The sequence below is a fragment of the Nuphar pumila genome, chromosome 4 (genome assembly GCF_984573655.1).
Source record: "Nuphar pumila chromosome 4, dmNupPumi1.hap1.1, whole genome shotgun sequence".
In the NCBI taxonomy this organism is placed as follows: domain Eukaryota; kingdom Viridiplantae; phylum Streptophyta; class Magnoliopsida; order Nymphaeales; family Nymphaeaceae; genus Nuphar; species Nuphar pumila.
This window is the reverse complement of record NC_143252.1, coordinates 129,664,640-129,680,062: the sequence shown is the minus strand read 5'-3', so window position 1 is coordinate 129,680,062 and position 15,423 is coordinate 129,664,640. Positions and strand designations below refer to the sequence as shown.

At 37.1% G+C, this 15,423-nt stretch overlaps 1 protein-coding gene across 1 annotated transcript in view; it reads right to left on the bottom strand.

Annotated features, from left to right (window-relative positions):
- The window catches only part of EMB2656 (ARM repeat superfamily protein), a 37,151-nt gene extending 30,843 nt beyond the window's left edge, over nt 1-6,308 (bottom strand). Inside the window, exons 1-2 of the mRNA XM_090005181.1 lie at nt 5,949-6,308; nt 5,559-5,762 (exon numbers count right to left, since the gene is read on the bottom strand). Coding sequence (XP_089861307.1) covers nt 5,559-5,762; nt 5,949-6,308 — 564 coding nt within the window. The remainder of the gene's footprint in view (nt 1-5,558; nt 5,763-5,948) is intronic.
- Between the last annotated feature and the right edge of the window lie 9,115 nt (nt 6,309-15,423).

Below are 15,423 nucleotides of genomic sequence, written 5' to 3'. Positions count from 1 at the left end.
TCTCTCTCCTCTCTGACTCACTCTGCTCTCCTCTCCTCTTTGACCCCTATGCTCTCCTCTCCTCTTTGACCTCTCTCCTGCACAGAGAGGTTGCAGGGAGGGGGCTCGACCCCTCCCCTGCACAAAGACGAAGGACAGGAAGGGGGCTCGGTCCCTCCCATGCACACAGAGAGCGCAGGGAGGGGCTCGGCCCCTCCCCTGCATTATATTTGCATATTCACTTAACTGTCAAAAATAAAAAATTCGCAGTCTCCACTTCTTCTCATATAAAGCACGAGTTAGAGCTTAGCTTCACTGAGCTTCTGAGGATGGTTCATCTATTGCCATCAAAATGGTGTCATGACGTATTGTCTTGTTGCTTTTACTCTTTTATTTATCCACTTACTTGATTTTCCCTATTTTTTAGAACTTATTATATATGTTATTGACTTTGCACTCAATACTATAAATCTTGATTGTGTGCATAATTGATTTTAATATAATTTTTTTATATTTTCAGGACAAAAAATGACAGATAAAGGGAAAGGACTTATGTCATCCTCATCTCCACATGTGAGTTATGTTGCTAGTATTGCTGATAGTTGTAGTGGGAGTGATGATGTGGGGCCACTATAGGTACATGTAGATAAGCTTGCAAAAACTAGAGAAGGAGGTGGTGGAAACAAAAGATTTTGATACAAGCTCTATGAAAGAGATTTTATTGGGTCTTACACAAGAGTTAAGGCTCATTTGTTGAAGATACGAGGACATGGCATTTCAGGATGCAGAAAAGTTGATGAGACAATGCGAAAACAATACAAGAAAATACAGAAAGAATATGAGAAGAGAAAGGCAATGAATGATTCTTGTACAATTAATGTGTCATTTTTAAGCCACCAAGAAGATGATTAAAAAAAAAGTGAATGTAAGAGGTAGAGGAGGAGGAACGATACAAGCATCATTAAATACATATGGAAGATATGAGATGGATAAAAAAGTAGCGAGGTATTTTTATTTTAGTCCACTCCCATTTAATACAGCTAGAAATCCTTATTGGAAGGATTTAGTTACTTCTTTGGTAAATTGTAATTTGAGTGGCTATGTACCTCCGAGCTCAGAAAAAATATGAACCACACTTCTTGCAGAAGAGAGGGCAAATGTTGAGAGATTGCTAGAAATTAAAAAATATTCATGGGAGCAAAATGGAGTTTCCATTGTTTCTGATGGGTGGACAGATATTCAAAGGCATCCACTAATCAATTTCATTGCTTCTTCGCTTAGTGACCCAGTATTCTTGAAAGCAGTTGATACATCAGGAGAATATAAAAATGCTGAGTATTTCAAGGGTTGTTTATAGAAGTAATGAAAGAAGTTGGTGATCAGAAAGTAGTACAAAGCATCATAGACAATGCTCCAGTTTGTAAAAGTGCAGCATTGAGTTTGGAGAGTGAGTATTCTCATATTTTTTGGACTCCCTGTATAGCACATAGCTTGAATTTGGCCCTCAAGATCATTTGCAACACCAAAGAAGAAGAAAATTCACCAACATATGCTCTATGTTCATAGATTGAAGAATTAGAAAAAAAAATGTCAAAAGCATTAGGAATTTTGTTGTCAACCATCATCATGCTAATGTTATATTTAATAGGCATGCTGACCTAAAATTGTTGAAGGTCGTTGAAACACGTTTTGTATCCATCATTGTGACGGTGAAGAGGATTAAAGAAGTGAAGAATGCTTTAGTTAGCATAGTGACTGATGAGAATTGGACATTCTATCATGCTAATGATGATGTCAAGGCTCAAGAAATTAATAAATTTATTGCTGATGATGAGTTTTGGGACAGGGTCAGATATTTCCTTCAATTTACTCAACCTATTTGGAAAATGTTGATAGAAGTTGATAAGGATGAGCCTATGTTTCACAAAGTTTATGAAATGTGGGATAATATGATTCAAAAAATACAAGTTGTAGTTCTCAAGCATGAAGAAAAAAAATCCTGCATTGGATGATTCAGAATTTTTTAATCATATTTATTCAATTTTAGTCAGAAGATGGGATAAAAGCAACACTCCTTTGCATTGCATGACACATTTTCTTAATCCAAAATATTATGCAAAAAAGTGGCAGGAAGGTGGTATTGGTCGTATCCCTCCAAATTTAGACCCAGAGCTATCAAGGTATAGAAATATGTGTATGACAAGACTTTATCCAGAATCACATATTCTAAATCAAGTCACACAAGAGTTTGGAAAATTTGCATCTTCGAGATTACATGGGCAAGCATTACTCGCGAGAGAGAAGGATAATATAGATCCTATTACATGGTGGTCAACATTTGGATCAGAAACACCTCTTCTCCAACGTCTTGCATTGAGATTGATATCCCAGTCTACTAGTTCATCATATTGTGAAAGAAATTTGAGCACATATTCTCAAATCCACAACATGAAGAGAAACAAACTCACCAGCAAGCCTGAAGAGGATTTAGTATATTTTCATTCAAATCTTCGACTAATTTAGTACATGAATACAGGTACTAATTTGCTCTCTTAGTTATTTAAGTATTTCTTAATTTTTTTATTTAAATATACTTGTATTTAACATTTTTTAAATTAAGTATGTAATACAGACAAGGATCATCCAAATTTTGTGATGTAAACCCAGAAGAGTGTGACTTAGAGAGAGATCGTGATTTTAACATTACAAACATAGATTTATTTGAGCCCAATCTTCCTTCTACCGATGCACTTGATGATGATGAAGAAAATTATTAGGATCCATTACCTCATCGTCATATACGTTGTGTAGGATATACTTTTGGTATGTAATTATGCATTTTTGTTTTTTTTTTAGTATACTATATAATTTACTTCTTTTCTGTTTTACTTGTTTGATTGTTTTTATAATTGTGGTGTTGGTTTTTATGATGTAGAATAGAATTATAGATTGTTAATTTGATTTATTGCATGCATGATGATGAATTGATTTGATGATATTGTGATAATTGTTTTTTTATTTCATTAGTGTTAATGTTGTTAATTGTTCAAACTTAAAAATTATATATATATATATAATATATATATATATAAAATTTGTTTGTTTTTTTGCCACACCCCCGGACCCAAGTTTTTTGAAAGTGTCGCACCCCCGCACCCATGTGACATAGGTTTTGGGTCTTTAAAATCAAAAAAAGGTAAAGACTAAGATTAGTTAGATATTGTCTGCATTGGTTAATCTGCAATGCTTGACCAATGGAGAAGAATGAAAGCTCTCGCCTCAAAGCCTACTAACGCCGTGTTTGGCACCCCTTCTTAAGTCCTGGAAGGGCTTCCAAGCATGGTCCCAATATATTCCAGATGGGAAGGTGTTTGAATGGCTAACTTTAAGGCTCCTTCCCATCTGGAGAGCCATGATTAAATCATTAAAATAGGAAGGAGAAAAAAGCTCCTTCTCATGGGAAGGAGTCATTCTTCACGGATGGGATGGAGCGGGAAGGAACGAGCAGACTTTTACATTGCAATGTGGACATCAACACCCCTGCAATACCAACTAAATTACAACCTACCATCTATATAAACAAAACATTAGGGTTTTCTTTGTCTCCCTCCGCTAGTGCAAGACGCTCTCCCTCTCTCTCGACTGCGATTCACCATCGCCGAAGCTCCATTCGTCTGATGCCGCTCAGGTACTCTCTCTCTCTCTCTCTCTCTCTCTCTCTCTCTCTCTCTCTCTCTCTCTCTCTCTCTCTCTCTCTCTCTCTCTCTCTCTCTCTCTCTCTCTCTCTCGTTTTCCCCCAAATTGGATCACTGGTGTTTATACCAAAACCACACTGAAGCTATCAAGTCTATGTCAACATAACTAGCTTAACTTGATTTTTCTTGCAAAACGTTCAATCACTTCAGTTGGCCCGACCCATGACCAGACCCACCTCGAGTTGGGTTGGGTGGGTTTAACCTATACCCTACCCATTTTATAAGGCCAAGGTTAATTTGGTCCTTTACTACAAAAACAGTGTTTTAGAAGGCCTTCTTAACTAATGCGCCAAACACACCATTCATGTTTAAAAGTCCTTTCAAGTTACAATTTTCAAACAACTTCTGTATCCTACATATGAACTTCTAAATTGTGTCATCCCCATAACTGACTTTTAAAGAAGTTCATCCATAATATGGGGTGCCAAACGCGACATAAGACCAAGGAAACATCAAAGAAAGGTCAGTTGATTGACAAACTCAGCCATCACTAAAAATCAAGTAAATAAAATAAAGCAATCACCAAACTCATTCAGGTAAATAATCAAACAATTAGTATGAAACCCTCCATTTTCACTCTTTCAAACAAATAATTAAGCATTGAGAAGACAGTATGAAAATTGAATAGTAGAACCCTTTCTTTGGCACCTTAATTTTGAGAATAGGAAAAGCAAGAAATAAAAGTCAGCAATCACCAACTTAAAAGAACTTGGTTTCGTTTATACTAGTCACAGATATGCCCACAAATCTTCTTCCACTGTCCCATTCAAAAAAACATGAAAAATAAAAATAAAATAGGGCTCTATCACCATTCCTATTCTCTAATCACCTATATTCAGTTTGTGCTCTAACTAGCCAATACAGAGAGAGAGAGAGAGAAGAAGAAGTAGTAGTAGTAGAAGATGAGTAAGAAGAAGAAGAATCAATAGTTAGGGTTTTTAAGAAGAGAGCGAGAAGCCATACCTGGGTGCTGAAAACATTCTAGAGCCGCATCGAAGCAGCATTAGAGTTGTGCCCGATTGTTGTGTTGCCAACGACTACCTCTCTAGGAGGGAGTCGAAATGGCCTGTAGGCGATGGAGTTGAGTTTCCAACACCAGCCCCAATGCAAGGTTTTGGTAACACAATGCCTCCCAAACTCTCAAGGCATGTCCTAGAAACAACAATACAACACCAAATGCGCACAAACCACGGTCCCAAACACAGCCTTAGTTGCAATGCTGAAAGAATGGGATCCAAAACAGCTCTAACGCATCAACTGGTAAAAGAGAGAGTCATGCCCGCCAAAACGCCTAAAAGCAAGTTGTTTGTTTTAGCTGGTAATACTCGCAAACATATTAAAAGATGATTCAGTAGTTGAACTATGAAGCTGGAAAGATCTAGCATGTCATTTCCTTTTTCCCAAACTACCAGACTATATATGAATCTTGATAGGTACCCAACGTTCATCCTTGCGCACCGAATTGCTTATCTCCACATTTTGAACTTTAGTAGAGCTTAATTAATCATTTCTCAGGAGAAGCAAATAACACTGAAAATGCCCAAAAAAAAAACAATTGCACAATCTGTGCACATTCCAGCAAGATTATCCACGGAACAATAGACCTAGTTAACAAAAACCCCTTTAAAGTCACAATTTAGCTAAACATCACATGGATTTCCATAAAAATTAAAAATAATAAATTCATACAAAATCCCAAAAAACATGAATGCATTTCCACTCATTACAAATTATGAGTCCCTCAGTCAATGAAACTCAATCGTCTCGGTGGCTGCAACTGAACGAACTAAGTTTGCCAATATTTCAATAAACAACCCAACTTACCGCATTAGATTCTGAGGATAGAGAACTCCTGAACAGCTCACCAATGTCCCCGTTCTCCGAGTCTATTGCAAAACGCGCAAGAGCACGAACGGCAAAAGATCTAACGATGGGAATCCTGTCCTGTACCCTCGTCTTCATACACTCGACCAATTTGTCCCACACTTCGTCGCTCACCTCCGCATCATCCGGAAGCTGCATTACGATCTGCCAACCAGCAAAACTCCCATAAAAAAGACAATTAGAGACCACTAATCCAACCCCCCAACCCATCTAAGAAGATAAAGAAAAAAACCCGCCGATTTCACAAACAATGAACCACAGAAAAAAAAGAAGGAAAAGGGGAAAAGGGCGCGACAAAAAGAAAAAGAAAATCCCCATTTAAAGCCTAACCTCGGACACGATCTGGCAAGATCGGAAGCGCACGGCCTTGTGGGCAGCAGCAGAGGAGGCGAGGAGGAAGCCAAGGAATTCCTCCAGGAATGCATCGCGGTCGGGCGCCTCCGAGACGGTGAAGTGGGCGACGAAGCGGACAAGGCGCTCGGTGGAGGGGGGCCGCTTGGGGCAGAGGAAGAGAGGAAAGAGGGCCCTGGACAAGCAGCCGGCGAAGTGGAGGGGTTGGGAAGAGCGGAGGGAGGACATCTCCCTGAGCTTCCGGCCGTGGACGGCGAGCGAGTGCTGGCACTCGTCCAGGATCCGACCGATCTTCTCGCAGAGCTCGCGCTCCTTCGCTTCATCCCCCGCGCGGGCCATTGCGTCCGTGCGGTCTGCTGTGCTGCGTCCGTCTTCTGTCTAAAGCCAATTTTCGGAGAGCATTTGCGCGGGACGATGACGTTCCCTCAATCCCTCCCCACCACAGCGTTGTTTTGAAAATGGGCGTTGTGATGAAGTTACGAAAATATCCCTCATGTTTAGGGATAAGACATTATCAAAATGATATGTTTTGAACCACCGGGTGTTTGGTTTTTGTTTCAGGTGTTTCATTCAGTTTTTAAAAAAATTATTTTTTTTTGTTTTCATCTAAAGTGTTTCGGACACCACTGCTTCAAGGAAGAGGGTTGGAACACCACGAGACACCAAAAAGGTGTCCCGCTAGACACGCGTGTTTCAGGACTTCCTTGTATATGAAGATTGCATCGGGCGCAACGAGCACCGACAGGAGCAACCCGCAGGTACTTTTGTCCATGCAGTCAAACGCCGGTGAGAACGCCTGTTGAAACAAGCATTGAACTTGGTGGATGCCCCGCATCTCTGGAATGCTTTGTCTCTCCCCCTTCTTCATTCTTAGTTCTTCATTTTATTCTTCATTCTTCGTTCTTCTTCTTTATTTTTCTTCTTCTGCTTTGTTTTTTTTTTCCTTCTTTTTTGGGCTTTGATCAGGTTTTTTCTTTGATTTTCATGGATTAAGGGTTTTTCATTTATTTTCATTTATTAAGGTTTTTCCCTTTTTTTTATTTGATTAGGGCATTGAATCAAAATTCTTAAATTAGGACTTTGTGTAGTTAATTTGATTAGGGTTTTTTATTTGATTTTCTATGATTAGGGCTTTGAAACAAATTTCTTAAATTAGAGAATTTTTTAGTTAATTTGATTTAGGTTTTTTATTTGAATTTTTATGATTAAGAATTTGAAACAAATTTTCCTAAATTAGGGCTTTTTATTTTATTTTTTATGATTAGGGTTTTAAATGAATTTTTTAATTAAGGTTTTTTATAGTTAATTTAATTTAGGTTTTTCTTGTATTTGATTATGGTTGTTTTTTTATTATGGTTCGAATTATAGATTTTTTATTTAATTTTATGGTTTATTTTTTATAGTTTAGGGTTTTTGGTTTATTTGTGATTTATTTTCTTGCATTTTAAAGTTTTATCATTTAATAGAGTTTGAAATTTGGATTTTTATAGTTAATTTGATTTTAGGGTTTGATATTTTTATGATAAACTTTCATAATTAGGTGTAATATGACAATGATTAAAACATTTATATATCAAAAAATATCAATTCTTGTTTTTTTCTCAAATTATTCAATTTTTAAATATTTTTTTAGTTTTTAGACCCATTCTAAAATCCATGTCTCAGGCTAAAATCCATAATGAACATGTTAAAATACTCAGGGCATATCGAGTCGTACAATCCAAAACTGTGTGTTCATGTTGTCCGCACATTGCCTAAAACAAACGTTGGCCATATTACAATTGTTAATTGTTATAAGATATTGTCTGTTATGTTCGTTCATTTTGTCTAATCTTTGATGAAGCATCAAGCAAGCTCCAAAGTAACTTAATGATTACGCTTCCCACGAGGGTTGTGCTCGTTTCTTAGGGACAACTTGTAAATGTTACCAGGTCGATGGGTCATCACAAGTTCATGGATATCATCCTTTTACTAACACCTCATTTTTCAATCTGGCTTAAAATAGAGCACAGTTAGATCTGACCCAATCTGATGAACACAGCTAAGGAAGCCATCGAATGAGCTGATGCTTGACCAAGGAGTTTGGCTCTTTTGGCTCTGATAGGAGGATGGCTGATAAACCACCAATCCATATGCCACACCACAAAGTGGCTAGCAGAAAAGACTCCAATGCACGTGTTGGGTGACCTAAAAATTATATCCATATCCAATTGATAACTTAGAATAAAAGGTACACAAGTAGGTGTCATCCGGATAATGGACTGCATTCTCAATGTTGCAGTCCCAGCTAGGGTTGGCAATAGGGTCGGGTAGGCGGGTCAGAATACCTCAACACGAACACTACCCATTTATTAAACGGGTAACCCAACACGACACGATTAACCTGTTTAATAAACGGGTCGGGTCGACACGACACGATTACACAACACGGTGACCCGTTTATTAAACAGGTCGACCCGATAACATAGACACAATAACCGCACAGGCGCACACCACTACTGGAGAGGAGAGATAAACGGGTTGACAGGTTCGTGTAAATGGGTTGACCCGCCCGCCTAACCCGTTTATTAAAAGGGTCATACCCCTAACACGAACACGACCCGTTTAATAAACGGGTTAGGCGGGTCGACCCGTTTACAACACACACGAACCCATTTAAGCCAAACCCTAACCCGGCTAAGAAGCGGGTTGGCGGGTCAGGTCTGATTTAGCCACCCCTAGTCCCAGCATTAGACTGCACTGTCAAGCGTGTTATCTATGCTAGTTAAGGGTTAGTTTTGTTACAGATTGAGCCTAAAGTATAAACAACGTGTCGTTTGATGCTTTACTTACATCATCTAAAGGTTAGAGACTACACAGTCTACATGTGCTATTTAAACATTAGACTGCACATTTAAGTGTCTACCCTGTTCTAGAGTGCTATCCAAAAGGTGAAGTCCTGAATTATTTCTAACAATATTCTTTGAACTTAGTCTTCTCAAAACTACATTCATGAGTCTAATTCTCTTCAGTTTCATTCTAAGTAGGCCCTGACTCATTAAAATTTTACTGCTAATGAGTTAGGTCGTATTGGGAAGCCTAAATCAAGATCTTTGGGTTTTTCTAGTTCCTTAAGTTAAAAGTTGTTGCTGATGACTTTATGTAGTGTTGGCAAACTCGCAGGTTTAAACCAGCACAGTAACTCGGATCGAATACGGTGTCTCTGAATCATATTTTGTGCAGGGCTCCTCGTGGTTGGCAGGAGCTGTCAGTGCAGGTCTCCTTGTGGTGGGACGTTGCAGGTTCAAACCCCCCTGTTACATTAAATAATAATGAGTGAGGTCTGCCTAAGGGCCAGGATCAGGTGCCATCACACAGCACAGTATGAAGTGTGCCGCTGCACCTGTTGCCCTCCATCTTTGGCTGACAGTCTGTTGGTTGTGGGATCAAAAGTAGATGGAAGGCAGCAACACCTGATCCTGGCTCGTCTGCCACCCCAGCTTGCCTTAAAAAAAAACAGACTGCAAGTTCAATTGGTGTTCGTTTGCAAACTTTGGATACCTTTTTTTTTAACAAAAAAAAATGTTTTAATTCGTTCAGGAATTATTTAGCACTGAACACAAGAAGCTGTATAACAGTGATCACCCTGCAAACAAATCTGAGTACAGTAGGAGAAAAAATAGCATCAAAGACAAAAAATCCTGTGGGTTCTCTCTTGCTGGTCCAAACACGACGTTTTCACAGTTTCATGATGTGGCATTTGTTTTTTTTTGTGTGTGTGTTCTTTTATTTTTTGAATATTTTATTTTTTTATGTTTTAACAAAATTTATTTATAAAAAATTAAAAATCCTAGCCGACTGAGTTGATTCGTCGAGTCACAAGTTAGTCCATAAACGGTTTTTGGTCGAATCACCAGTGGGCAACCATGGACTTCATGTACAAGTTGAGCCCCACGGTTTACTCAATAAATGGTGTGGGGGCGATGTGGCTTGAAAGGGTCTCATCATGGAACCCACTAGGGATGGCAGTGGACCGGAGGAAAGCGGGGCCCCGCCTCACCCCGTTTGGACCGAGGATGAAGGGTATGAAACGGGGATGGAGGCGGGGATGAAGGTTAAAATTCATCCCCGTCCGGGGGTGGAGGCAGGGGGACGTGCACTTTTCCCCGCCCCTTCCCGTCCCCGCCTCATCCCCGCCCCGACCACTTTTCCCCGCAATATCCCCGCCCCACCCCGCCTCATCCCCATTTGAACCGGGGATGGAGGACATGAAACGGGGATGAAGGCGGGGGTGGAGGATAAAATCCATCTCCGCCGGGGATGGAGGCGGGGGTGGAGGATAAAATCTTGAGGTGGGGCGGGGGTGGAGACCTTGAACCCACTTAGCCACTTGTTAAACCGAGGTTCTTGCATCCTAGGCTTACCTCGTGCATTAAGGAAAGTGAGAGAGTGTGCATATCGGGGTTTCATTGTGTGGTTTGGGTATTATTGTAAAGAGGATAAACAAGGTGAAAAAACGAGAGGCAGAATCAGTGGGTATTGTTGTAAGGCATCCTCCCTTTAAGGTTCTCCAAAAGGTGCACTTTCACTACATATATAGGTGATTGAAAGAGAAATGTTTAGCTGCAAACATTCCATTTGCGGGCTGAAGGAAAGGTACTATTGGATGATTTATATAAGAGACCCTAACCAATAAGTCGTACAAAAAATAAATACTTTATGAGTTGCAAATATCTAGATTTTAAAAAACCTTTTTACCCTTCACATATGCGGACTTTCTTCTATATGTGTGAACTTTCTTCTAAATATGTGACCGTTTTTTTAGAATATTTTTTGTTCTCAATTTAGATCTCTCCAATCAAAAGTCGAAAACTTGTGTTTTAATAGTCGTTGGAAAGCTTAGATGCAATCCCATAACTTTCATATTTTGAGTCAGAACCGAAAACTGCTTTAGGTTTCTCGTTTTTGAGTTTCAAGACCAGAACATAAACATGCTCCGTAGACTAGAACAACCAAATAATTAGTAGTTTCAAAGGACGATTCAACCCAAAAAATGAAGGATTCCGAAAAAAATATAGAAAAGCAAAAAAACTAGACAAAAATATTTTTTCAACGATATTTGATTTGCTGAAAAATGATGAAGGGACACTGAGATACAACCCCGATAATGTTTTTAAAACTCAAGAAACTCTATATAAAATATGTGCAAACTTTCTCAAATCTGCATAAAATATATGCAGACTTGAGGAAGTTTGCATAAAAATATATGTAGAGACTTGTGAAAGTTTCTATTTCGGTTTTGCAACTAAAAAATATATGCCAACTTTCTATTTTGGTTTTGGAAGTCATAAACGAGAACACTAGAAGGGTTTTCGGTTATGACTCAAAACATAAAAGTTATTAGGTTTTACTCAGCTTTCCAACGAATATAAAAACACAAGTTTTTAATGTTGGATCAAAGAGATACATATATGAGATTAGAGATTGTTGTGCAAAAAATAGTCACATATTTGAGAGAAAGCTCGCATGTGCAAAAGGTAAAAGGGTCTTTTTAAATATAGATATTTGTGATTGTTCATAAAGATAATATAAAAAATTATAAGGTTTTTAAAGAATTGTGTCAAATTAGACATACAATATGGTCACTTTTTTAAAAAATAAAAGAATGTTAAATTTAATGATAAGGTTGCATAGAAGCCAAGTTTGAGTTGAGCTTTGGCTGGCTTGGCTCATTGGCTAAACTGGTTGTTTAATCTAAACTTGAGCTCAAGCTAAACTTGAACAACTAACATCCAGAATTGACTCAAGTCGAGCTCGAGCTAAGCTTAAATCAAGCCAAGCACCTTTAATTTAAATGATTTTTGAAATATGTAAAAAGAAATTTATACTCGACAAAAAGATGAGATTTAAACTTGCCACCTCTCTTATGAGTGACCACCGTCTTACCCATTAGGGTAAGGCCTTTTAATTGTTTATTTTGTTAACAAATTATATAAATGAATGAAACTATTTTATTATATAGCTTTGTTAGCCGAGCTTAATCAAGCTTGTCCGAGCTTGATTGCATGTTCAAGTTTGACTTATTTATGAGTACTGAGCATGAACCCTTGTCCAAGCTCAGCTTATGTATTTTCTCTTACAAGTTTGAGTCGATCTTAAACGGGTCAAGTTTGAGCCAAGCTTGAGCAGCTTGGCACTTTATGCAGCCTTATTTGGCGATGATACTACAGCATTGCTTTTGAATGAGATACATCATAAAACTTTCTTGAATAATCAAGAAAGTGAAGGCTTATTACAATCCAATGAACACGCTAATCACCATTTTGTAGCAAGTCCAAGTTTAAGGACTAATATAAAGTGAGATGTCATTATTGTAAGAAGTTAGGATATATAAAACAAAATTATTACAAGTTTCAAGAAAAAAACAATAAAGAAAAAGTAATTTATTTTGATTTGACAAGTGTCATAGCATCAAATGATGAATATATAGGAAACAATCCCTTTGCTTTTTCATATATGAATTTTTTGTCTAGATTCATGGGTTTTAGACTTTGAGTGTTTGTAAAGTCTGTAATTTTTTGTGTTTAATGCCAATATTTTTATAAAATTCATCGACCATGGATAAATCTATGAACTTTTAGATGTTAAAAATGTTTGAAGCTTAATCATACACATTATAGAATTGGATCTCGATAGAAGATCAACACAGATTGACATCTATGAAACCCAGTTTTACGGATACTTTTGACACTCGAGAGATTCATTGAATCTTTGGGTTTACCATGTTCATATCCAGTATGGATTCGAGCTTATAAAGTATATAAGTAGGAGTTAGATCCATTTAGTGGACCTCACCCAGGTTCAGCATATTTAAGAAATAATGGAACTCTGGGGAGATTTGGGGTGCACAAAACCATTAAGGCCTAAGTCTGGATCCATGAAGTGGATCCAACCCCAAATCAACTTGTGTCCAAGGAGATCCATATTAATTTATAGTCTAAAATTTGATCCAGATATGGGGATCCATGCTCAAAATGTATGATGGTATATATATATATATATATATATATATATATATATATATATATATATATATATATATATATATATATCAAAACTAACACACAGATGTGTATGTTTGGATCCAAGATCCAAACAATACAAAGGTGGGTCTCACATAAAATACTTAGGGTTTGAGTCCCTTCGAACCCAAACCAATTAAAAATATAAACACACATACACGAGTTGGTATCAGAATCCAAATGTAACCTGATCCAACTACAAACATTCTCTTTTAGGGTTATTTTTTATTTGGATCTATGAAAGATCCAAATCCAAAATACCATTTTTAGCTTTGTGGATATATATATATATGTATATATATATATATATAGAGAGAGAGAGAGAGAGAAAGAGAGAGAGAGAGAGAGTTGAGTTGGGTCCTATTGGACCCAACCCAATCCAATATAGGTCTCTAACCCAAAATATTAGGTCAGATCCAGGTTGGATCCAACCCGGATCTGAGTAGGGATATTGACACCCCCACATCCTTCTTGCCTTCCTATTTAAACCCCTTAAGGGGGAGGGGAGTAAAACAACACAATAATAATAAAAAGGCCCTAAATCGAGTCTGTTTGTGAAAAAAACGAGGGGAAATCTTTTTTTGAAATCCTACATTTTCCATTTTAAGGAAAACCCTTCTTTCGTTTTGGGAATCCATTTATTTTATATAAATAAAAAAATAAAAAACTTTCCCCAAATTGGGGTCTGCGTCCAGCAACAAGGGAGCTCGTCGGTTTCTGGTGACCTCTAAACTAAAAAAAATGTTTTTGTTTTGCTGTCACTGGGAGAAACAAAAACCCATTCACCATTTTTTTTAAGCGGCAAACCCAATTGAGGGTATGCATCTACCTTCAAGAACCTATCGAATTTTGATGACCTTGGTCATTGGGATCCGACGCTCAACTCTTAAAAAAAAAAGTAGAGAAATTGCAGTGGGTCGCGAGACACCGATGACCACTATTAAAAAAAAAAACAAAAGGGGAGGAAGATCACCTTTTTTTATTTTTATTTTTATTTTTATCTCTGTGTCGACAATGCGTCATCCACCATAAAAAAACCATTCTCCTTGATTGTCGTATCGTCCACCATCATGTTGATGGTGCTAAGAAGTTCTAGTTACTCAATCGGCAACCCAGTCAGTTTGCGTGTGGAGGAAGATTGAAAAAAAAAATTAAAGAAGATGAAGATGAATAAAAAAATTTGAGAATAGGGTTTCTTGAAACTTTGACCCCTTTTTTATGCTTAAACAGACAAGTTTACAAATTTGCCTAGTTCATTTACACTTTTGCCCCTGTTCTTTTATGTTAATGCATGTTATATCTTGTTGTAATAAAGTTATATTTCTGCCTTTGTTATTTTTATATTTGACGTCTATATCCCTCACTTTACAAAACAAGCTCTTAATTTTTTAGTAATTTTCAGAAAGAGACCTGAACTTTAACATATATTCAAAACAGACTTATATTTTTTGAGATTTTGTAAAAAAAAACTATTTTTTTTTAAGTTCTATTTTTTTTGGGGGGGGGGGTTATATCTTTTTAGTTCTCACCTTTGACTTTTCTGAAATTATAGAAAAGTGTTCAAAGTTTGCAGTTTGCCTCATTAATCTTAGTTTTAGTTGTAATATGTTAGAAATTGATTGTCTTCTATTTCTATGGTATTTGCATGACAAATTAAGTTTAATATAATGAATTTGCTTATTGTAAACATGATATTTTATGAGTTCATGGATAATATTATTTTATTTATCTTCTTGTTGAATGTTGAACATATCTTTATCATGTTTTGCCATCATAAAATACTTAAATTCAGAAAAATGGCTAGTAGTGTTTGTGCAATTGAATTGGCCAAAACTGATAAATTAAATAAAATCAATTTAAATATTTGGAAAAAGAAGATTCCTCTCGTTTTGACCTTAGAGGGCATCGAGAATGCGCTGACTACTGAAATGAGAGACCCTGATGACAAAGCTACAAAAGCAGACAAAACTTTTTTTCTCAAATATAAAAGAGATAACATGTTAGCTAGAACCATTAAGCTCACCTACATGGATAACGATCCAATTAGGGTGTTCGAAGATTACCCTATAACAAAGTCTATGTTTGATGCTATTTTAAAAAAAGATCATACTATATTTAAAACTCACATTCAATTTATCTTGGATCAATATAATTCGTGTAGGATGCAAGAAAATGATAGTGTAGTTAAGCACGTTAACATAATGCTAGTAATGGCAAAGGACTTGATGATTGTTGATAATGTGATTCTTGATCTTATGTAGATATCCACTATTCTGCATAGTCTACCATCTTTATGGAAGATGGTGCAAATTTCTCTAAGACTAAACTCGAAAAATCTAACTCTAGAAGAGCTATCTGCTCAACTTAAAATTAAGCAGCAACATATGCAACAA